This window comes from Myotis davidii, unplaced genomic scaffold (genome assembly GCF_000327345.1).
Source record: "Myotis davidii unplaced genomic scaffold, ASM32734v1 scaffold865, whole genome shotgun sequence".
Lineage (NCBI taxonomy): Eukaryota > Metazoa > Chordata > Mammalia > Chiroptera > Vespertilionidae > Myotis > Myotis davidii.
In genome coordinates, this window is record NW_006296406.1 from 215,769 (window position 1) to 241,008 (window position 25,240).

The 25,240-nt window shown below is 40.1% G+C and overlaps 1 protein-coding gene across 10 annotated transcripts in view; it reads right to left on the reverse strand.

The window, feature by feature from the left end:
- The window catches only part of CADPS2 (Ca2+ dependent secretion activator 2), a 313,909-nt gene that overhangs the window by 62,664 nt on the left and 226,005 nt on the right, over positions 1-25,240 (reverse strand). For 5 of the 10 annotated variants that reach the window (XM_015568919.1, XM_015568914.1, XM_015568916.1 and 2 more), the window contains 3 exons: positions 13,481-13,584; positions 11,721-11,729; positions 7,186-7,342 (listed from right to left, as the gene is read on the reverse strand). In XM_015568919.1, coding sequence (XP_015424405.1) covers positions 7,186-7,342; positions 11,721-11,729; positions 13,481-13,584 — 270 coding nt within the window. The remainder of the gene's footprint in view (positions 1-7,185; positions 7,343-11,720; positions 11,730-13,480; positions 13,585-25,240) is intronic. The other 5 variants (XM_006771421.2, XM_015568920.1, XM_015568918.1 and 2 more) reach the window with 1 other exon arrangement.

The window sequence follows — 25,240 nt, forward strand, 5'->3', positions numbered from 1 at the left end:
TTAATTTAAAAATATTTTTTTATTGATTTCAGAGAGGAAGGGAGAAGGATAGAGAAATAGAAACATCAATGATGAGAGAGCATCACCGATCAGCTGCCTCTTGCATGACCTACACTGGGGATCGAGACTGCAACCCAGACATGTGCCCTGACCGGGAATCAAACCGTGACCTCCTGGTTTGTAGGTCAACACTCATCCACCATGCTGGCCGGCCTATGACTCTTATTTTAATAAAGGTAATAAAGGGAGAATTTTTCTCTGTTCTGTCATGATACTTGATAGCAAACTATTACATCCTATAAAATTAGGAAAAAATGGAGATTTCCTAAGACCTGTCACAAATGTTGACTCTGGCCAAAAGTCTGCTCATGTTTCAGCATAATGTTCCTTTTTCTATTTAAAAAGTCAATTTATAAACCCATATTCCAAAGTTTTAGAAAACTGGCAATTGACAGTATTATTTATTTGGTAAATAGATTCAGGAAATGGAAGAAGGGAGGCAGAGACGGAGGCAGTGAGAGGGAGAAGGAGAGAGAGGAAGAGGAGAAAAAGAAAATACACAGTGAGGGGGAAAGAAAAGATAAAATCCAGTTTCAAATGGCAAGCCCACAGAAATGCATGCCACCATGCACTTCTGTATGTAAATGTATGCTCCTTTTCTCAGTTGCCCATATGCCAGTTTGCAATCCACTCCTACCAGACACTGTCAAAAGCCCTCTTACTATGTAGCCCCAGGCATCAGAATGAGGCTTCTATCCTTTCCATATGGTTGAATAAAGATAGGCTACCATTTGGGGCTGCCACCTGCTTAATCAAGCCTGTACAAGGCACCTATTGCCACCACTCATTGGAAGAGGCACGTTCTCAATATGACCTCATCAAGGTTGCTTCTGACATTGCACCTGAGGTGAAGTAGGAAGGACTGCTCAGAAGAAATCTCAGATAGTGTTTTCAAGAACATACATGCAGGATCAGCATCTACTTTGTTGATAAAAATAATCAACAAAGGTTGCATGTTTCAAAATATCACCTGGTCAGAAAGTACTGAAGCATCAATGACATCAAGCCCAATGGCACAATTAGAAATGACAAAGAAAGCAAAAAGACTTAAATGCAAGGTAAAGTAGAGATGCAGAGGTGCCCAATTATTTTAAATATCCCAATAATTAATAAATGAGTGTTGATTATTTATATACCCCAAAAGTCTTACATTTACAAAGTACTAGTCATAGGCTTTTAATAGTAAGATTCCAACAGAGAATTTAAACCAAGATTCAATTAATAACAATTACTGGGCTAATAATCACTCAGTAAGTGAAGGAAAAGCAGATAAAAGAGTTCATGTACTGCCTTTAGGGTAAAAATACAATGTTGGCTCCTGGGCCCATATAAGTATTTTACATTGTGCCACCCCCTTACAATGAACATTAATGGATTACTAGGAAGAATGATTTTCCCTTCCTAAAATTCTAATTAGGCATTTTGGAAGGAAACAAGTAATCCATGATCAGACAAACACCACCAACCACAATAAAACAACAGCCTTTGCCATAAAATAATTATTCAAGGGACTATGAATTATATCAACTGTGAACAATGCAAGTACAATGGGCCAAGATACAAACTTAATAGGTCACTCTCCCTGTTGACAAATACATATAATGAGGATCCCAATCACAAGAAATATGATACAGGCTTCAGAAGACGTTAGGAGGATCACAGCCTAGAATAGCATTATGTAAAAGACACACACACCCTGAGATCTAAGAACAGCATTCAGCTGAGAATCCGGCACATTAAGTAAGCATTCAATAAATGTCTGTTTATTGAGTGAATGTCCATAAAATCCATCCCCTAAAAGAAACTCTGAGAGATGCCACTGAAGTTGAAGTAGAATAAGAAATTCATTGGATTTTATTTTCCCTTTAGTTTAAAATTTGATAAGTATTTTACAAAGTTTGGTAACATTAACTTATACCATTACTAGCGTAATAATATCCTTAAGCTGCACCAAACTCTTCCTGTCCCCTTGGGGCATGTTAAAAAATATCCATCCATCCATTGAAAAATACCAGAGGATAAGACCACTGGTGTCATCATGCTCATTATGTTTGGGTAACAAATCCAAGTGTGGGTCCCTCTATGCTCACAGGGCTCTTAGTAGCTACAGCTGCTCCCACGAATCTGCAGTGATAGACACACAGGCATTTAGAGCAGATTATTTTCTTTCAGGCACTAATTTCCAAAAAATATATACACAGCACATTAAAACTGTAAAAGGTCTACATGTAGTAAAGGAATAGAGCGGTACTATGGAACTTACTTGAAAAAAAAGTCGTGACTCCTTGCTTTTATATTTCTTTTAGTATACTGGCTGCTAAAACACATGCAAACATACAATTATAAATTCAATCAACTCTGGGGACTGGAGTTAAATACACTTTCTCATTTCCTGGTCATTTCATCATTTGTAAAAGTGTTTACCTATAAAACTAAGCTGGCTGCAGCCCTGCCGTAACCCAGAGGTTCCATCCTCTCTGCTTGTTTCTGACATGTGTACAGATTTATCTCTATAAACAGCAATTCATGGACTTCAGGTGCACAGCTCTTTTAGGCACTTGAGGTAGAAGAACATGCAAGTGTCAGCCCTCTATGTTTCAGAGCTTGAAGGTTAACCTCATATACAATCTGGTGACGTAGCAGTTCTTCATGTGAAAGAAATCGGGAAAATCATATCTGATACAGCCTAAGTGTGAGAGCAACCAGCGGGACTTCCACCTCTTCATTTCTTAATGACTTTTTTGATAATGAGAGGGTGACTTTGCCAGTCACTCTGGGCTCTATTATGGCTAATTTGACGCCACTTCACTCTCTTTGTTAATTATTAACACTAGCCTTTTTATCCTCATGAGACACTCCGATTTTTCTTTTTTTTTTCCTCCCCCAATTTTTAGAAGCCCATCTTTATGAAGGTGAAAGTCTCAGAGAATAGGTCTTCATTTAGTGCAGAGCTCAGACACTTATTATTCCTGTAGGCAGAGATGCTGTGACATTGATTATATAAGCACGGGTGTTCTTCGGGATGGCTTTAATGTGCTGGCAATGTGAAAGGGCTGTTAATTAAAGAAGAAGAACCGCGGTATTTTTTCACTTGGGAATTAGTTCCCAATAGGATGGTCATTTGCCACTTGCTAGCAATCCACAGATTAAAAGGTGACTAGCTCCAAGGGCTTGCCTTTCTGTAGTGTTGAAAGATGTGATTTGTGCCCTTTGCAGATGGCTTTCATTTGTCAGAAGCGGTCACTTGCCATTTCTCTACAACAGGACAACGGTGGGCAGTAGCATGCGAGGGTGGAATCTATTTGCACTAGCGTTATAGTCATTCAGTATCATTCAAATACCACGTTAATTGCTTTATTATAAAAACATTTCTTTCCCCTCTATTCTAATACATCTCGTTTTCAATATTGTTTCCTTAGATGCCATTTAAAGGGACTGCCCATCCCATTACCCCTTTAGTTGGTGGGGAGTGGATGAGGGTGGGAGGAGGCAGGGGAAGAGACCAATGGGACTGTGGCCTGTTTTGGACAGAAGTGAGAGCCTGAGTGTGTTTTCATCATCAGTCCTGCCCTGGGAATCAGTGGGTGAGTCGGTGAGGGGCGGGAGTGTGGGGACAGTTGCTAAAATGATGGTGCAGCTGGTATTCATCCCTTGAGGAAAACCACATTTCATCTCCAAGGGTTCCTAAGGCTTAGACTTTCCCTAATCATGCCCAACTGTGAGAAAAGACACATGGCCCAGACAGGGTTTTTCCCCTTAAAATAGAAACTGAGTGTTATTGAATCCCTTTCCCCAATAATTAGTTCGGTTTCTGGAATTCTCATCATGGACATGTCGTGACATACACACTAAGACATTATATAGCTTTATCTGTACCCTTTAACCAACTCTCTTCTTCCGTCCCCACAACTCAAGACCCTATACATAAATGTTTTCTCGGGTAAAAATAGAAAAGATTATTTTATAAATGCCCCGAGAACCTGCTTTTGTCACTGCAGACCAAGGCAGAACTGGAGGCCAAGTGAGCAACTCTAACTCCGCCCTGTGCCTGATTCCCTGTGAGCCAGACCCTGACCAGGTGTTGTCTGCTAGGGGTTTCGTTTCCTCCACTGGAAAATAAAGGTCTGTCTGAGGACCCTTCCACGCACCTGCAGAAAAACACCTATTTTGAAATATCAAAGCAGAAGTCTTAACAAAAGTAAGATGGCAACCAGTGGACTTATCTGAATTAGTCATTAAAAACCAGAAACAGAGCCAGCTCTGAAGATTTCAAGGCACAAGTAAAGTACACATTCTAACCAATAGCTTCATTAGTTGGAGACATGTTAGTAATTTTTATTTTGGAAAAGCAAACGTAAGTGACATTCTTAATAAGTAATCACAATCATTTAAAAACCTCTCTATAATTAGTGTTACCGGAAGCACTGTTATTCAGCAAATTGCCTCTGGTTCCAACACTGGACCTTTCAGAGCCATCTGCTCTTGTTGCCCTGACCTGGTTAAAGTTATAATTAGTTAGAATGTGGACTGTAACTTCAATGGGGTCAATATGATAAAAAGTCATGCCAAGGCAATAATGTAAGGATCTTCTTGTCAATGGGGGCTGAAAGGATATTTATATTTTCCCATTGGCTTTCAAAAGGGACAATTGGGGGCAGTATAAGTTGACATTTAACATTTGAACTGAATTCACTAAATCACTATCTAAATATTTCAGGGATTTAATAAAACAAACACTTCATTATTAACAATATTATTATCAAAGGTGATATTAATAGCCAAACATTATGTTTTCCTAGTACTAATATCTGAGACATGACTCAGTGGTTTTGGCTTTGGATAGTGTCTTGTGAGCTTGGGAAGAAAGTCACTGTATTCGATTTCAATTCCCCAGTCCACACAGTACTCCCGATGCCAAAAGGAAATTATGACACTGGGGAAGCTTTCTATTTACCTCACTGCGCAAAGGTGCTGTTTTTCTCTGACATAATTGATGTTTTCTAAAAATCTGTTAATCACCACAAAGTCAAAGCCAAGATCTAGACTTAACGGCCCTTCCACAAATAGATGACATTCAAAGGAAATCAGTAATAAATACTTCTGTGTTTTGTTTGAGTAATGGGAGGCAACTCATCAATATTTCTTTCTCTCTATTAATCAACATAGAACAATATTTTATGCATTTAATAGCAGCCAATGGCATATAAATGGTTTAAAACGGGAGAAATATGAAACTTTTGAATTAAATGTTTGCAAGTCTGGCTAAAAATAAAAATTCTGTTATTCTTATTTTAGTGGGTTTTAAAAAATAGAACTCTCATAAATTAATACTTGCAATATGAGAGCTCTTTTTAAAACTAAATATTAAAAGATGTTAATTTATTGAGTTGCAGTAGAGATTCCCCAAGAAAGCTTCTAAGAAATCTACATGTTTTGTTTATTCTATAAATTCTAACATGTTGAATAAGTTAAATGATTGATCATGTTCACTAACAGTTTGACTGTCAACATTAATGAATAAACTCCAAAATAAATCTAAATATGATCAATTCTTGAGTTTTCATGCAAATGGAGAAAGCAATGTTAGAAATAATCCTATATCAACTTATTCTTATTTAAGGACTTAATGCATGACACCTGTATTTTTTTTGGAGGTGGGGCAGCAGGTTTATTGTTATACACTTGTCTTAAGATAATATTAACTCTGACTTGTGATTTAGCAGAAAATGAATGATGGTAAGAGACTGGCAATAAAGAAGGACATTCCAAGTATGCCAGCTGGCAGGAGGGAAAGAATTTGGAACTTGAAAACTGGAATGAGAAGCCATGGCCTGTGTTGTTCAGTGGTTAGAGCGACAGCCCATGCACCAAAGGATTGTGAGTTCAGTTCCTGGTCAAGGGCATGTGTCTGGGTTGCAGGTTCAATCCTCACCCCAGTTGGGGAGTATGCTGGAGGCAACCAATCTCAATCGATGTTTCTCCCTCTCCTCTCTCTCTCCCTCTCCTCCCCCCTGGCCCCTCACTCTCTCTAAAAACCAATGGAAAAAATATCCTCAGATGAGGATTAACAAAAATAAAAACACAAAACATAAACAGACTTGGATGAGAATAATTTGCAGAATGAATGACTAGAGTTTGGAGAAAGCAGAGCTCAATCTGGTCTCGAATGGGAAGAACGTTATAGAATAGGTAATTGATGGTCTCATGATTACTAAAAGCGTTAGAACAAGCCTCTCAATAGCTACCAAACTAGGGCTTAAGGGAAACTTAAAAGAATCATTACATAAAAGGTCAAAAAATCTGTATGTTAACAAATGACCCCCTGCCCTGTCTGGGCGGCTCAGCTGGCTGGAGTGCTGTCCGGTACAGCCCAAGGCTGCAGGCTTGATTCTCAGCCAGGGCACATACCTAGGTTGTGGGTTTGATCGCTGGTTGGGGCGTGTATGGGAGGCAACTGATCAGTGTTTCTTTCTCTCTATTAATCAATAAAAAGTCATCCTTGAGTGAGGATTTAAAAAAAAGTACCCCTAAAATTTTGATGAAAAACTAGGTTTGTACTGATTACTAGGAGACCATATAACAAAATAACTGTGAAAGTGATATTGCTTTGGAAAAATTATCTCAATAGAGAACCTTTATGATCTATTTAATTTCTAAACACTAAGAGAGCAAACTATATCATATCCTATCACCTTTAGAATCCCTTTCAGAAACCAGTATTATCACAATGCATATTAGAGAAACCTTAATATGACATGATTTCTATAACAATGATAACTTTTTAAGGTGTCTTTCGGAGATCTAAGTATTCTCAAGTGCTTTAGAGATGTTAACCTTTGAAGACTTTCTGATTCATAAGGTACAAGGAGAAGGATGTCTATGTTATCAGTCCTCGAAGAAGCCAGGGAGTAGGAATAAGAGGAACTCCAGAGGCCAGGGAGCACGGTGGGGGTCAGCTGGTCTCTCCAGGCCCTGGCCTGATACACTCAGGGAGGAAGAGAAGACATTCATGTTATCCATGTTGACTTGTTGAACAGCTGCAAGAGTCTGTAAATACACTTTCCAACACACAACATTCTCCCACCTCTCCCCATTTCATATACGACAGCAAATGGAAGTGCTTACTGTCATTTCTGAGGAAATTATTAAGCAGTTGGAAAAGAGGAAAACTATCCCAGGAATCCTGTGGCTGAGCCTCCAGTGCAGTATCCATATCCACTGTGAATAAAGCCCAGAACGTCTCCGCATGCTCCGCCAGTAAATCCGGCCACCAGGCAAATGCCTGTTAAACGATAAGGAAATACTGTAAAAACAAATCACTTCTCAGGAACATACACAACAACTGTGCCACTCGAATACACATCACTAAAAGTGCAGTTGTAGCTGTAGTGGGTTTGGCTCAGTGGATAGAGCATCAGCCTGTGGACCGAAGGGTCGTGGTTTGATTCCCATCAAGTGCACACAGCTCGGTTTTAGGCTCATCCCAGCCCAGTGGGGGGCGCATGCAGGAGGCAACCAGTCGCTGTGTCTTTCTCACCTTGATGTTTCTCTCTCTGTGTCTCTCCTCCCCCCTTCCACTCTCTCTCTCTAAAAAAACAAACTAACATGCTAAGCGAAATAAACCAGTCAGAGAAAGACGGGTATCACATAATCTCACTCATGTATGGAATCTAATGAACAAAATAAACTGATGAACAAAATAGATCCAGAGATATAGAAGCATGGAAAGAGATCAACCAAAGAACCTATATGCATATATGCATAACCCATGGACACAGACCATAGGGTGGTGAAGGCCTGGGGCAGGAAGTGGGGGGGGGAGCAGGCTAGAAGAAGTCAATGGGGGGAAAAGGGGACACAGGTAATACTTTCAACAATCAAGATTTAAATTAAAAAAAAAAAGAAACTGAAAAAAAAATCAATGGAAACGTACCCTTGAGTGAGAATAAATGAAAAGAAAACAAAAAGTGCAGTTGTAGTAAAATGTTGTAGAGCATGAAACCAAATGTTTTAATGTTTGCAGAAAAAAAGAAACATTGGAAATACACCAAGACATTCATAGTAGTTATGTTTAAATTATGACATATGGAATTTTTATTTTTGTTTTATATATTTTTCAAATGTTCTAAATTAAGCATGTATTTTTAAAATATAGCAATGACGGCCATTTTACATTTTAATTTCTATTTTAGATTTCATAACTTATTTATCAATGCCAAATGTGTTTATTGTTTAAGTATGTGTATGTATAAAATTTCTTCTCACATTTAAAAATCATTGCTTTTTATTTGTAGTATATCTCATAAATCTAAGATCTAACACTAAAAAACACTTTCATTTAGACTCCTGACCCTCCAATGTGCATTAGGTCCTCCTAAATAGTCTCTCTGATACCAGGTATTTTTATTTCATAGATCTTAGCATTGCACGTATGACTACATATGTGAATATTTTTAATGTCTGCCTCTTAAATTAGACTTTATACTCAACTAGGCATTTTCTAATGCCTCTTAGGTAATGGCAATAATCACTTTAAAAAAATCTGTGCTGTTTAGATAGGTAATCGTAATAATCAATAATTTATTTATTTTTAAATCTTTATTGTTGAAAGCATTACATACGTTTCTCTCTTCCCCCATTGACCTCTCCCAGCTTGCCCCCCCACTCCCCCACCCCCCCCTTCCAATGACCCCTTCTAGCCTTCCCCTGCTCCCTGCCCTAGGCCTTCACCACATTATTGTCTGTGCCCGAGGGTTATGCCTATATGCATACAAGTTCTTTGGTTGATCTCTTCCTACCCACCCACCCCCACCTTTCCTCTGATATTCGACAGTCTGCTCTATGCTTCTAGGTCTTCGGATCTATTTTGTTCATCAGTTTATTTTGTTCATTATAAAAGTTAACTTGGAAGATAGTGCTGTGGTGGGAAACGGAACATAACTTTCTCTTAAAAGTAGCTTCAAGGTGACAAGATATTTTCATCAACTTGAAATTTTCATCATATTTTGCAGAAGTACCTATTTATGCCTTAAACTGCATTTCTGATAATGTTATCCCTGATGGTGCAACCAATCTGTGATGAGTGCTTATGGTTCTAATGAAGACTAGAAAAAGCTTTAAGCAATCACTGTCATTCCAAATAAAACTCAAGGGCCTCAAGTAGTTGACAGCAGAGGGTCAATTCTATACCTATCCCCTCCTTTTTGCCACCACCCTGGGTGACAGTCATCCAATCCAGGTTGGCCAGTAAGGAGAGGGGTTGTCTAGTTTCCTTCCTAGAGTCCACCTTCATGGCAGAGGCCTGAGGTTCCACAGCATCAGTCTCCACCCGGGAGGAGAAAAACCCTCTGAGAAATGCATCCATCTGAAGGACACGGATCAAAAGTCATGATCGTCTGGCTGAAAGTTATCTTGGCTCTAATGCTAAGTCCCTTGTTTGTGTAAAGGAGATGGCCAGGCTGACCATGCTCAGAAAGCCGTGTTTACTGAACGTGGCTGAAAGCAGTGGCAGGTAAGAATGACCCCTGAAACAGAGCAGAGTACTGAGCTTTTGAACTTGGTGATGAGATGGGAGTGATCATGGGACTTCCATTTACTCATCTGCAAATTGGCAGCAACAATACTTGCCCTAACCATCCCTAGAGTTGTTGCTGTGAAAATTCAATGACTATAAAAATCTCTTGATGCACAAAAGTAAAAAAACAAAACAAAACAATACACAAAAAACCCAAACAAAAGCCTCAAAACTAAACATTATCAGTAATTACAAAAATGAGTTGAAATTTATACAGATCTTATCACGTAAATCTAGATATTTAAAAAATAGTAATGCCCAACATGAATTTAATAGTTTCTATGTATCAATTGCTGTTCTAAAGGCTTTTTATATGATTACTAGAGGCCCAATGCACAAAATTTGTGCAAGGGGCTCAGCCCTCGAAGCCCCAGCTTTGTCCAGAAGGTCATCCGGTAGGTCATTCATCCGTCTGTTTTAATTAGCATAATATGCTTTTATTATTATAGATATCTTAATCCTCTATACAACACTTTCAGGCAGATGGTATAATTTTTCTTACTTTATGTTGTCAAATTCAGAGAGATAAACTAACTTGCCCAAAATCATATAGTTGATAATAGGTAACAGAGCAATAATTTGAATCCAGGTCAACTGGAGTGCAGAGACCAAGCTCTTATATATCACTATATACAGAGGACAGCAAAAGTGGGTTTACAGTTGTTCCTATGGAAAATAATATAGTAATGGAATAACAGTACAAGAATAAACTGTTTTGCACACTCACAACTGTAAAACCACCTTTGCCCTCCCTGTATGTATGTATATATATGTATCGCTCTCTCTATCATCTATCTATCTATCTATCTATCTGTCTGTCTGTCTGTCTGTCTATCTATCTATCATCATCGATCTATCTATCTTTTTGCACATCAGACCACAGGTAATGTTTTCTGACTTTTTCATGTCAGGGCATCTATTATGATATAATTTCTTTGTGTCTTTTCTAATTTCTTTGAGGTCTGAGGCTTTTGATTACCTTCAAAATATAGTTACATTTATCATTTACAACAAAAAAGGAGGATGCCTACATAAATGAACAACAGTGAATCTGACTTTGACATGTATGATGCGCTTCCCCCATATTTTCCCTATATTTTGTACAAGTAGATGATGAAAACTCTAGAGACAGTCCAGTGTCTAAGGTACAACCTGTCCCCAACATACACATACCTACACCTCAACATGTGCGGAGGGGCCATGTTCTAGAAATATTTATGTTGCTTTGAGGAGCCAGTAGAATGGACTAGAACCCTCAGGGTCACAAGTAAACTACTGGCAAACTAACCAAATAATTTTTACAAGTCTTTTATTGCTCAAAATCTCTCCCTAATTGGATTCATACCTGAATACAAATACTGAAATAACCAAATGAGAGGATAAACTGAAAATACTTTAAAACATATGCCAGGGTAAAGGCCTACTCTTATTACTATATATATACACATTAGTAAGTGGTGAGCAAACATTTGATAGGTATTTTTGCCCATGCAATTTTGTTTGACAGCTATTGCTGCAAATGGAATCGCACCTCTGTACCTTAGGGGTCTGGAAGCCACATGCTGGTCACCTTCTTCCAAAATGAGGGACATTTGTTGGGCCAGAGGCTAATCTAATCCTAAGCCCAAACCCACCATTAAAAACATGTTGGTTTATCTCACTGGCTATCCTCTTATAAATACTATGCAATTACAATTAATTCTCTGCAAATGATTTTGGAATCAGACCAATTCACACCCTAATATTGTTCAGAGAAAAAGATAGGTCTTCTGGTTAAAAATAAAAATAAAAAAAGAAAACAAACAAAAAACTCCCAAATGAACAAAAAAGTTAGACCAAAATATTAAAATCGTCTCAGCTGGCCCATACTTAGGCGGCTGGCAGTAATTATCCATGCAATTATTAATAAGGCATAATCACAGAAATACTACAAAAAAAGATTAGTCTAGTCAAAGAAATAGTCTTTAATTCCAAAGAGAAGAACTAAGTTGGCTTTAAAATGAACTACTATTAAAGTGGGGTCTATCTTATCTTCACTGGGTTATTTATTCCATGTTAGAAAAATAGCAGAAACAATTTTACGTACCTCTCTTCCCTGAGGGATTCCAAGAATTTGGAAGCATTGTGGAATGGAAAAGTGCCATAGTGTTACAAAGCATTTTGAAAAGAGATCATTATAATAGTTCTATATTTCAGCATATAGCAGAATGATATTTATGAGTTATGATTATCTCTGTTCAATAAAGCCAACTCAACTTTTGAGGATTAGAAAATAAATAATATTTACATTTTAATTGTGTTTGGATACATATTTCAGTAAGCATTCAGTGACTGTGTGGAGTATATAACACTTACTAATTACATTTTTTAAAAGGTTATTATTTTCATTAGTGCAGGAAAATTAAATATGGTTTTGGTGAAATGTATGAGCATATTAGATATACCTGTGTAGGTGAAATACACTGCAACTGGATATCCAATCAAAATTTTTTTTTAATTCAAAAAGGCCTAATACTCTGATGATAATGCCGTTTAACAAAAGACAAAGACAACAGGCACATCTATTTTATCATATAATCACTTTCATTGTAACGTAGTGGTAGTACTCGCCTAGAAAAGATCCTCTTGGGAATTCATTTCAAATCATTGAAGCAGCTGTTTCTTCGGTTTAAAATAAAATATCCATAACAAGTTCACACATGACAGATGCAAGGTAAAAACTAGACTCCACTGTGTGAGTTAAAAGCAGATGTTTTGAATGATCATACTTATAACCAGATACAATAAATCTTAGTTACCTATGGTAAGGTTTCATGAATACTCTTTTCCAAGAATTTGCTTCCAATATACTTCATGTAGTTTCTTATATTTTGAAGAACTAGCCTTTATTAAATATAAATATTCTATAAATTTTTATGTATCTGGTTATCTTTTATTCTTGCTCACTTCATGTGCTTCTTCAAGAATAAAAGCATTATTAGGGTGCTGGCATTTAATACATTTATTTAATTCCACAGACTTCCCCCATCCAATTCAAGTCAGAAAACTCCTTTAAAAAAATAAAATAAACTCATAACTACTAGAAAAAGTGATACCTTTTAAGTCAGAATAAGCAGTTTCCCCGACGAATGACCACTTGCTATCTTTAGTGAATGCTAATTATGTAATTAGAACATCTAAAACCTATAAACAATGCAGGCTTAGTGAAAATTTAAAGAAACGTTTGATGGTAAAAGCCAAAGACTAGAGTTATAAATGCCTTCCTTTCGATGTCATCTTATAGTTTCTCACCAGCTTTCCTTTTGCTCACCGACTGACATTTCTAAACTAAAGCAATCATGGCTGCAGCAACCACGAGTGACCCGGCATCATTGGGTGGGGTTTGTGTTCCAGGTTTGCTTCTTACCAGTTGTACATCATTAGTATATTCCACGAGCTCTCCCGTGCCCCCCCCCCCCAAGGCTATTGTCAGGAATAGATATTAAATCATGTATTGTTATTTTTCGAATCTGTAGGAAAAGTAAAACTTTTTCCCATTGGATTACCAGCTGGGACTGTGGTTCTTTTTGCGGACACCCCCCCCCCAAGGCTATTGTCAGGAATAGATATTAAATCATGTATATGTATATGTATATGTATAATGTCTGACACATATATACATATATGGCATTCCTTTGTTACATGTAGGACTTATATTTCCAGGCAATGCACATCTGTTCTCAGTTTTCTACAGGTAAATGGCCAAGTGTGTATCAAAGTCTATGGGTAGGCCACTTCTTCAGTATTATTCTTACTATGGCAAAGCATCACGGGTAGCATCGAACAGCAGTTAAAACAGGTCGTCACCTCTGCATGATGCTCTTCATTTTGCTGTAAGACTTCTATGCAGAGCTCTGCCAGGTGAAGAACTTCCTCCAGCTTCCTGGCAGGAGCGGCCTGGCTCATGGTCTCTAGGTGAAAAACAAATCATAAGGACGTTACCTTAAACATCAAAAGCCAAACATTTTCCAAAAGAACGTGAATGCGTATTTTTGGAGACAGAAGAGATGCAACACATACAAACACATTCTTTACAAAAAGAACCAGCTCACCCGACTACAGAAAACATTTCACCCACAAAGCAATGCCAGGGAGCTGCGAGTGCTCTGCCATTCAATACACAAGAACTAACAGGTGCATCCGCACATCAGATGCTCAACTTCTGCAACAAACAAGTTATAATTCTCCTCAAGGTCAGGAACACAAAGAGAGCAGATGCCACGGTCTTTTCCTTCTCTCTGCATTGTATTATCAATACAATACCATTCTCACCAGATGAGTCATTCCCGGCATTGGCATTAGCAAAACCCATGCTTTTTTGTTGCTATTTAAATTCCCAGCCTGACATGTCTATAGTTCACGCTGATCTTAAATTCAACAAGTACAAAGTCACCTAAAACAACTCTGACAGCCTACAATTAACTGATTTCCTCCCCTCGGTCCCTGCCCACTATCACCCCACCCCTCACCCTCCTCCAGCTGGGGAGGAGGGGAAGGGGGTTTGTAAACCTGAAGGTTCCTTCAGCATTCAGGCGAACTGGTAGAAAAAGGCCAGACCACAATGACATTAAGTGCAGATACTTGAAATTCAGTAACACCAAAGGCAAAGTCGCTGATTTAAGAGGTACAACCAACTGGCAGAAATCAGAAGTGCCCTGCGTAAAGAAACTGCTTCAAAATTGAATGTGAATAGAGTTTCCAATAAGGTCATTAAAGATGACCTTAGATTCATGGACCCTCCGTAACCCAGTATGGTGATTTAAGGAAGGGTAATGAAATTTGCAGGAAAAGAACTTTCTCCGTGGAACCAAAGGACTCTTTTTTTTTTTTTTTTTTTCCTGCAACAGATTTTCATTCAACTTCTCCCTAAAACTTCAGACTTAAATTTGGAGGAGACTCCTCCATTTGCTCTTAATTTGTCCCCAAAGGACATAAAATGAAGCCATGAGACATTGGGTGCGGTGGTGCTTGTTCATTAAATATTTATTTCTTTTAAGCTTACTCTAGGTCGCCATGTGATGCATGTGGGGGTTACCATTCCCCAACCCTGGAACACATCCTACTAAACTCCCCTGCGGGAAGAAGAGCCATCGACAGGGGTCAAGAGCACTAGGATTCTTCAGGAAAACGAGATGGCAGAACACCACATCCTTGAGCCAGCCTACAATGTCCTTAGCTTTGGGAAGGAGGAAGTATAAGACACGTCGCTGACGTGAAACAGCTCAGACTCTAAAAGTCGTTACAGAAAGGACCCTTAGCAATCATCCATCCAGTCTTCCATCGGTTTCATGAGTACTTCAAAATCCTCACACAGGGGCAAAGTCAAGGAGGCTCATGACTTTGCACCACAGTCTCCTCCACTGGAGGCAGCTCCATCTATCACAGCCTGGGGAGGAAGACAAGACCTTTAAGAAAAGTTTGAAAACGATGTAAACCAAACATAGCAGTGATGTGGGAATGTGAGAGTGCTGAGAGCAGGTGAATTTAGGGAAGGAATCTGAGAAGGTAAGCAGGGCCTGACGCAGGTTCTAAAAGAAGTAACAGATGACCAGGGTAAGAGGAGGAGTTTCTAGAAATGTTTGTATGACAGAGATGGGATGCATTTCAGAAGGTGATGAGGACGATGATTACAAACATTACTATTTACTGAGAGCCAATTAATGTGTCAGGCACAGCACCAGGAGCTTTCCATGTGTTATCACACTAATTATTTTAATAGCTTCAAGTTGTTTGCTTTTGTATCCATAAAACGCAGAGATCAGGAAACAAGCTTGGAGAGATGAAATGCAACAGCCTATGGGTGGGGAATGCCTTACATGTGCAAGGTGCTGGGTGGAATGGTGATAGGTGATGGAGCCCGAAGCCGGAATGCCTCAGGCAATAAGTAGACTGAATAACTATATCCTTCAGATAACTTGGGTCAATGTTTCTCAGCAGGGCATGAGAATGAACTGATTTTAGGAAAATGTGTTGGTGGTTGTACAGAACACGAAAGGCTTGGTGAGGTTGTGTGACGTGGATCCTGCGGGGCAGGTCTACTTGTCTGGAGATCTGTGGGAAGACAGTAGTGGGACAGAAAAGAAAAGTGCAGGGATGCCTTAATAATTGGCAAGCCCTCGTGAGTAACTAGAAATTGCAGGCCAGAGAAGAGGATAACTCTGATGTCTGGAAGCTACAAGGCTCAGAGAATGATGATGCACAGTGGATGAGACTAGGAAATAGGTCTTCAATGCACCAGCACATATGCTATGTTAGGACCAATTACTATACACGATTAATAATCACAAAATCAGCAAGCACAGGCAGTTAAGATCTCTAACTGCCTGGAAAACTCCTTACTCATTATCCAAGACCCAACCTTAATGCTACCTTAAATGTGGGGCCTTCTCCAAGTTCTGGGGCTGAATGCTTTGCTCCGCATTCTGAGTTTTCTATGACAGGCTCAGAAACCGGTCTCATTATCTTGTGCTGCCAATATCTTAGAAAGGCTTTGGGCCATGCAGGGTACTTAAGGAATGTTTACTGAGAATGCACTAGCATAATATTTGGGAAAAGTCATGTTAAACATAAAATCAATACCCAAATGATTCCATTTCACTTTGTGTTGGACTGCAAATAGCTCTTCTGTCACTAGCATGCCCAGGGTAGGCTAGACAGCAGGTCCAGCAGTGAACTGCAGCTGTGGTGTGAGAACACTGCTCAAGGAGCTGATGAATGCTGTGTCCTCAGATTATTCAAAACTCTTTTTGGAAAAGTGTTTTCAAAATAATTTTTAATTCTCAAGAGCATATCACTTATATTTCTGAGTTTCTCCGTGGTTAGATTGAGGGTGTTGAGTTACGTTGAGGATTCTTAACTCAGGATCTTAGGACTAGGTTTTAGGTCATCCTTGAATACCTTAAAGGTATACACTAAGTTTTGTGTACAGAAGCATTTTGTAGGAAGAGATAGGTTATAACTGTCAGATTCTCAAAGTGGTCTGTAAACCAAACAAATGCTAAGAATTACTGAACCATATAATCTCCAAGATTCCTTCTAGCTAAGAGATTCTATGCTTCCCATAAAGGTGGGTTTTTATCTATGTTGGATTATATTATTTCAACATACTCATATGTGTTGATATCACGTATTTTTCATAGGGAGAGGCAACACAATTTAATTGGGCTTATCAAAGAAGATAAACTTATTTTTCCTATATACTCGAGTACATTGTTTACTGAATCCTTACAACCATTCTGGGAATTAGGGAATCATGACCCTTATATCCACATTAGGAAAAAGTGTGTTGGAGAGGTCAGAGAAAGTATCCAAGGTCAAACAGATACTGGCCAAGATGGCATTAAAATCTTGCCTCTGGTGTCACGCAAACAGCAATAATACATTGATTTGAACTCTTTTTCATTTTCAATTTTCTGAGTAGCAATAGCACACACACACACACACACACACACACACAATGGAATATATATTTCAATAGAAACTTCTGAAATAGCTGAAAGCTTGAGGAGTTTATAAAGTCATCACATCCTTAGCCACAAGTATGCAATAATGGAACAGAATTACCGAAAACTCAAAACTTAGTTCTGTTTACATGTGATTATGTCAAAACCAGCTTTTATATTTGACACTATCTTAAGAACAAACTCTGAAAGTACCCACATCCTATTAAAACTTAAAAACAGTCTTAAGCATTTTGTCCTTCCTAGATTAAATTTACTGAGAGGATTTAAACTTTGTACTTGAACATAATGGCCACTCTGACACTTTAATAAACAGCATTTTTGTCAAGTACACCATGAATGCCATCTCCTGCTAGCTCCCAGGTGACCATAGCCCAGCAGTTTAATGCATCCTATAGTCAGAATGCTATTAGATAACAAGGTTATCAATAGTGCCATTAAAATTCTGAACACTGAATATTTGTGAGTTCCTTTAAAATGTACACTTTCCCTCTTCTTGCAACATGTCTACAACATTACAGATGTCTCTATATTCTTCCAGCTTCACAAATTGCTGGTTGTTACAATACATTTCAAATAGTGACATTTCAAACAAACATGCCCCAAGCAGCAAGGTTTCTTGACAAACGGCAATGCATTGCTCTTGGCTATAACTTGTTTTCATTTTGGAACATGTTTACTTTTCTCTGAAAACACTCATTTGCTCCTCACAGCCATTCCTTTCCCTCTACTTATATGTCTACATTGAGGACGAGATCTCTCTGAAGAAAAGGTAGGAGGTGGGAAGATGCAAAGAAGACACCTGAGGGCTTTGCTTTAATTCTGCCTCAGGGAGGGTGCATACTTCCAGCACTTTCTCCCTGGCTGCCTCCCTTAGCCCATGTCCTGTCAAGTCCCTTCTGGTGGATACACAATGATGCCCTAGGGGCAAGTTATAAGGGGACATGGAGACACCCAAGATCACTCCAATTCCTTTTTCTCCATAGAGGATATGTAGGAATTTGTAAAGTGTTTGACCTTAACTTTGAACAGTCTGGTTGTGCCTGTGCTTGCAGCTATATGTAATACTCTTTGTAATACTTTAAGCAATAAAACAAAATTTAAAAATAAAATAAATAAAAACATGTAAGCCTAAAAAAAAAAAAAAGAAAAAGAAACAGCATTCTGGATGGTATTGGGCTGCGGGACACGGGAATAATCCCATCACAACGCTGCCTTGTCTTCTTTTTCTTGCATCTTGGTCCTGATGACCAGTGAGCGTGCCTCAAAAAATAAGTCCTGTTTATGCACCCAGGTTTCTTGCTTGGCTCTTCCACATCCCCAGATTGTGTGGCCCTGAATTTGATTCAACAAACATGTATCTAGTAACAACTGAGGGGATAAGACAATGAACAAGGAAATATTTCTGTCTTCACAGAACTTATGTATATCTCTCCCTAACCAAATTATAAGGTAGACAATCACTACATATCATCCACTTTGGGTCAACACGAGGAAGTTCTGTAATACATCTCTGATAGAAAGTGAATTAAGTGCACTCAGTATGCAAGGACGAGGTTATGAGAATCAAAGATACACTAGGAAGGCTTTAAATTGCTCATTCATAACAGGCGGAGTTCTTCAGAATGAAATGACTCTTTTAGTGGGTGTCGGAGTTCAGAAACTCTAGATCAGAGAAAGCTAGCAGCAGTCTGACACTGAAGTCTCCCACATCCTCTCTCCTCCCACCTGAAGAAAAAGAACTCACTCTTCCGGTGCGTCTCCCTCCTTCTGAAGAACATACATGAGATGGGGAGAAAGCCCTGACACCCAGGAGATGGCTTGTAAGGCTTAATTAAGAAAACAACCATTTCATGAAGTGCCTAGTGTGACACAGAACATAAATCTGTTGCAAAAGATTCAGAGATGAATGAACGGGGTCAGTGGGAGAGGGCTTAAGGGAAGGACTAGGGTGGAAGCAGTACGGAGGTTAGGACCAGGGCCGCATTTCCCTGCCACACTCTCTGGAGACACAAGCCGTGAGGCTTTGCCTTGCAAGGTTTACAAGACCAAGGAAGTTGGGCCAAGGATACAATTTCTGGTTTCTACCATCTGGAAACCCAAAATTCACCCAGTGGCAGGGACTACCCGCATCCTCTCTGTGGACTGCTGGCTGGCAACACTGACCTCAAACCCAGCTCCGAAATGCTGAAATGGCTCTCTCCATTTCCTGTGCCCCCGCCCCACAAAGTAGTTAGTGATCACTACTTCCATGTCCCTCCCCCTACAGAAATACAGGGAAACACACACACACACACACACACACACACACACACACACACACACACACACAGCTATGGGCGCATACACGATCGGTTCCAATTAGAGGTCAGGAAAGGTTCAGTCTGAGTCTCCATGCTAGATGCCCTTTAGGATGGCCTGGCTGGCTCAGGGAGAGTCTACTGGCTTTCTGGCCTGCCCTAATTTGAACCTTAATTCTCATCTGGTGTCAACGTGGTCCAGGTTGATGACTCAGTCGTAGGTTTACATTTCTATTGAAATTTCAGACCTCTCCTCTGCTTTAGGCACAGCACCAGAGTCTAGCACAGCAGCCTCCTGGGAGTCCCAATCCAGGCCCGACCTCAACAGTCATGGGCCCTCTCAGCACAAGAGGGAAGGCGCATAGGAGACCAAAGACTTTCCCGTTCTACAAAGCAACCCCGCCCCTCCAAACCTGTCGCTTTCCTTAGAGCATGTGCTTAGATTAGATGACTCCGGGGACACTCTCTTGCCTTAGTCCCCTAGGAGGGATAGTATATAACTTGCTGGTTACTTAAACTGCCCCAGAATCAAGGGGAGAGGTAGTTTCTCAAACTAAATCCCACTTCCCCAAATCTTTAGTCAATGGGACTTACACTTACCCAGTATCTGACTCCCCAGGACCTGGCTCTGTCAGCTAATCAAGTGCAGAATCTCATAAGCTCTCTCCTGGCTGGCTGACTGCATCCTAAATGCTATTATGGTTCTATGAGTGCCACAATATGCAGGGGTTTGGCCAAAACAGGTTGTCAGTTGTAATAGAAACAAATAATATAATAATTAATACATAATAATGAATAATTATTGATAAACTTTGTTTCCGAACTCACAACTGCAAACCGACTTTTGCCCACCCCTGTATATTGCTGTAATCAATGAATGGAGTGCCTTGGGTATAGGTCTGTGGTTGGTTCCACTTCAGCGGGAACCAGAATGACCTGGAGGGCTTGCAAAACACAGGTTGGTTGGCCCCACTCCTAGAGTTGCAGATTCAGTAGGTCCTCTGTGGGGGCCCAAGAATTCACATTTCCAACAAGTTCCCAGGACGTGCTGAGGATGCTGGTCTGGGGAACGCACCGTGAGAACCATCAGTGTTTATGGAAAGCAAAGCTTAAGGCAAAGACAACCTGTTTAGACTTTAGATCATTTACTCTGTTACCTGAAATCAAGCCACATCTTTATATAAACTTCATTCTGGAGAAAAGGTGACTTTCTGTAGAATCTGAACATATTTTACTCTCCGTAACGTTATTCTAGACAGCACAGCTTACATATTTGGACAATCCTCTCTGTTATGTCTTCCTTGTAGCTGCTTAAATCCGTGAGAAAACTAATGCCACGGATGTTTGAAAGCAACGGGGCTGCGGCCTGCTAATGCCTAGCCTCCCTTTGGGGCCAACTTGTGTGATGACCCTGTCATTTCCAGTTAATACCTCTTTGCAATTAACCATGCTAATAACATAGTGCTTTGGAATAATTGTCCTGTGGTCACTATTTCACGTTAACTACTTTACCTGGATTATCTTTCACATCAGTAAATTAATTTTTAATCAAGACGGTCAAGTGTGGAACAAAAGAGAGCTGGCCACTGGAGTATAGTTCAATGGCAGCCAGATTGGATCCAAACTGAGCAATCTCCTTAGCCAACAGCAAGTGGTGACCCATGAGTGACAGGCCATAAAACTCAGATACCTATGGAGGTAAACGTTGGTGATGCCTTCTGTGAGTCTTTAGGGGGCATATTCTCCTCCTAAGATCTTAAAATAAGGTCTGGCCCTAGCCGGTTTGGCTCAATAGATAGAGCGTCGGCCTGCGGACTGAAGGGTACCAGGTTCAATTCTGGACAAGGGCACATGCTAGGGTTGGGGGCTTGATCCCCACTGGGTGGCATGCAGGAGGCAGCCAATCAATGACTCCCTCTCATCATTGATGTTTCTCTCTCTCTCTCCCTCTCTGAAATCAATAAAAATATATTTTTTAAAAAAGATCTTAAAATAAGGTCTGATAGTGATAGAATTACAGATAAAAGATTACTAGGTACATACACAAAATTTAATGTGTAGTTTAACATCTGTCGCAGGCTTTTATAGTTACGTGATTTCTAGGAGTGGAGAAACAGACACCTTGGTTTGAATTTTATTAAAGTTGTCCCTTTAACTGCTGAGACATTGTCTCTCCTTAAGTCTGTAAACCAAGAAGAGCTAAGATCTCACAGGAAAAAAAATTTCATAGTGTTACTGCTGTAAGAATCATGAAAGTTTGAAAGAGAGAAAAGTTTGCTATTATGTATATTTACTTTGCTTTGGTTAGCTCTGGCCAGAACTATGATATAAGAGTCTAATGATAGAATAAAAAATTTCCAGGTAATTTTGCTTGTTATTACTGGAGTTTTTCTAAAGATTGTTTTTTAGCCAGGATCTCTCTCACATATGGTTATATATTCAGCAGCTGAAACTTATAAGCTCCTCCTTGATTTTACTGCATCATACCTTTTCCCTTCCATATAACCCAGATTCAGAAATTAAAAAAATATATGTCAGAATAATCTCAACTCTAATAACTGCCATGCCAACACTAAATTATCATGTAATGAAGGTCTACAATAGCACCTTAAATTTTATGCTTAGTCCTTAATGCATCAAATGCCTCACATCCTCCCCCTGCGCCTTGAACTCCTTTTATCATTCCTTTTTTTAACTTTTAAATTTTATTTTCAACTAGAGGCCTGGTGCACAAAAATTTGTGCAATCGGGGGGGGGGGATCCCTCAGCCCAGCCTGTGCCCTCTCGCAGTCTGGAACCCCTCAGGGGATGACCACCTGCTGGCTTAGGCCCTCTCCCCAGGGGATTGGGCCAAAGATGGCAATCAGACATCCCTCTGGCAGCCCGGCAGCCCTCAGGGGATGTCCACTTGCCAGCGGGGAGTAGCCCTAAACTGCAGTCGGACATCCTTAGCGCTGCTGAGGAGGCAGGAGAGGCTCCCACCACCACTGCTGTACTGGCAGCCATCAGCCTGGCTTGTGGCTGAGCAGAGCTCCTCCCATGTGAGAGCGCCCTGACCACCAGAGGGCAGCTCCTGCATTGAGCATCTGCCCCCTGGTGGTCTTTGTGTCTCATAGTGACCAGTCATTCCCAGTCCTACTGTTGCTTTTTCTTTTCTTTTATTCTGGGATTTATTTACTTTCTATGGCTGTCACTGGAGCTGAGAGCCGGTTTGGCTCTAGCTCTGAGACCTCTGGCTGCTGAAAGCATGTATCTGGGGTGTTTGGCTTCTATAATTGAAACACTGTTTCAGCTCCAGCTCTGATGGCTGAAAGCAAGTTTCTGGGGTTTATTTAGCTTCTATAATTGCAACATAGTTGCTTAGAGTGCAAGCTCAGAGCCCAGCAGTGGCAGGTAGGGAAACTTGGCTTCCTCCTTCACTGAAGCAAGCAAGCCTCCTGTTCGCTTCAGCTGCCTGGCTGCCGGCTGCCATCTTGGTTGGTAGTTAATTTGCATATCTCGCTGGTTAGCCAATGGGAAGGGTAACGAAGTTACGGTTAATTACCATGTTTGTCTATTATTAGATAGGATTAGAGTTTATGTTCAATATTATTTTGTTTAGTTTTGGCATAGCGGTTAGACAATCATATACTTTACAAAGTGTTCCCCCTGATATTGCAAGTATCATCTGACGCCATCCTATATAATAAAAACCCAACAATCATAACAGCGTAATGACCAGAATGACCACTTGACCAGTTGCTATGAGGTGCACTGACCACCTCTTGGTCCCCTCCCCCCCACTGGCCTGCAGGTTCTGATTGCCAGATGCTGAACGGGGAACCAGGTGGGTTGCAGCAGGGCGGGACTGGGGACTGGTGAGCAGGTGAAAGATGGCCCTGATAGCAGGCTAGGACTAGGGACCCTACGTGCACACAAATTTGTGTGCTGGGCCTCTAATACATTATAATGTTACTGACTACATTCTCTATGCTGTACTTTACATCCCTGTAACTATCTGGCAACTACCAATTTGTACTTATTAATCCTTTCACCTTTTTCACCCAGTTCCCCAATCCCCTCTATTCTGTCCTTGAACAGTGGAGCTCAGGCCAGGCAGGATCCAGTGAGGTGGTAGGTGAAGATGACCACTGTGGAGTGGGCAATGGAGGTGAAAGACTCAGAGGCTGGTCAGCTCGGGGGCAAGCTGAAGGAGAAGGAAAGAGAAGTTTCCTGGACATGGCAACCACAATCTGAAAGGTATCATTTGCAAAGATTTGGAGCCTTGGGTGCTAAGAAATTTAGTCAAAAGCTCTTAATGTCTGTATGCATGTGTTTTCTTTGACACATAATCAATAGCTATGGCATGCCTAGGGCAGCCTAGTCATATATCAGTAGTGATAATCTATTTGACACTAAGATTTGAAGAAAGGCTCCCAGATGGACCAGGTGTAGAGGTAGGGTTGCGTTAAGTAACATCTTAAATAGTTCTACAGTTTAAACATCCTGGGTCTGCCAGCCACGGTGAATGTGTGTGTATGCCTCAGAGATATGCTATAGGTTTCCCTGTTTAAATAAAAAAAAATCTGGCATTAAAAATGCTTCGATTGGACCTTTTAATTTTATGCTTGAAGCTATATAGCCACTTAGTTATGGTGCACAGTAATGAACCCTTCCTAATTTTGAAAACTGTCCAGGCTTGAGTACCTACTAACTGTTGAGAAGTAAAGAGGTAAAATCTGTCAGTTTGCATTACTCTGGTTTTGTCCAATTGGACAACACTTCTTCCTACATCTAAACTACTCAGATTATCATGGTGCTGCAGGGGCCATACTGCTATGTCACTTGGTTTACCTGTTGACACATGTTAGCAAATAAACAAGAGGGTCATCAATCAGTTGGTTTCAAACTCTGGAGTTAGAGAATGACAAATTCTACAAAATTGCTCACACAAGGAAGAAAGGTTACCACTTCGAGTCTGTGTTTATCTGTGAATCACATTCCATATAAAAGCAAAAAAAAAAAAATCACAAATACCTGACACACTGTCAAGTGAGCTGAGTAAACTCAAGACCTTTCAGGGAACAGGTGTTGAACACTCGTAATGAGATTTCCATGCATCTTCAGAGGAAGGAGGTAAGATTCTAGCAAGAGCTGTTCAGGGTGTTAGAGATCACGGCCGAGGGAATGATTCCCAGCGAGGAGCGCAGCGAAGGACACGTTACATAAAATGCTTTGTTTTCTCAGGAGGTGCTTATGTTCTCGCTGAGGATTTTTACAGAGGCAAATATTCACCAAAGAGAAGCTTTGGGAGACTGTAAATCATTTTTCCAGACCCCAGGGATTAAGTGCTCCTGATGCACTTTCCCGTGCGTACATGAATCTTCTTCTGAATCAGGGCATCAAAATATGATTGAGGGAGCTTTCATAGCATCGCTCCAGAGTCTGTGATGTATTTGTTTTCAAGCACAAATGGTTGTCTTAGTAAACTAAATGGAACCAGCTATGTTTTATAAGAAAGTTGAAACAATTTTGTCTCAACTGAAATAGACATGAAATGAACTTAGGATATCATCAAGGAAGTGAAAAAGTAAAATATTAATCGGAGATAGTTATGATAAAGAGAAATGCTAAATTTATATGGCAGATATTTCGTTCTTAAAAAATTGAGGTGTTGATCAGAGAACCGAAGATGGCGGCATAGGTTAACGCCGGAGATTGCTGCCTTAAACAACCAATTCAAATTAAGCCTGAAAAAGGGAACGGACAACATCCAGAACCACAGGAGGGCTGGCTGAGTGGAAATTCTACAACTAGGAGTAAAGAGA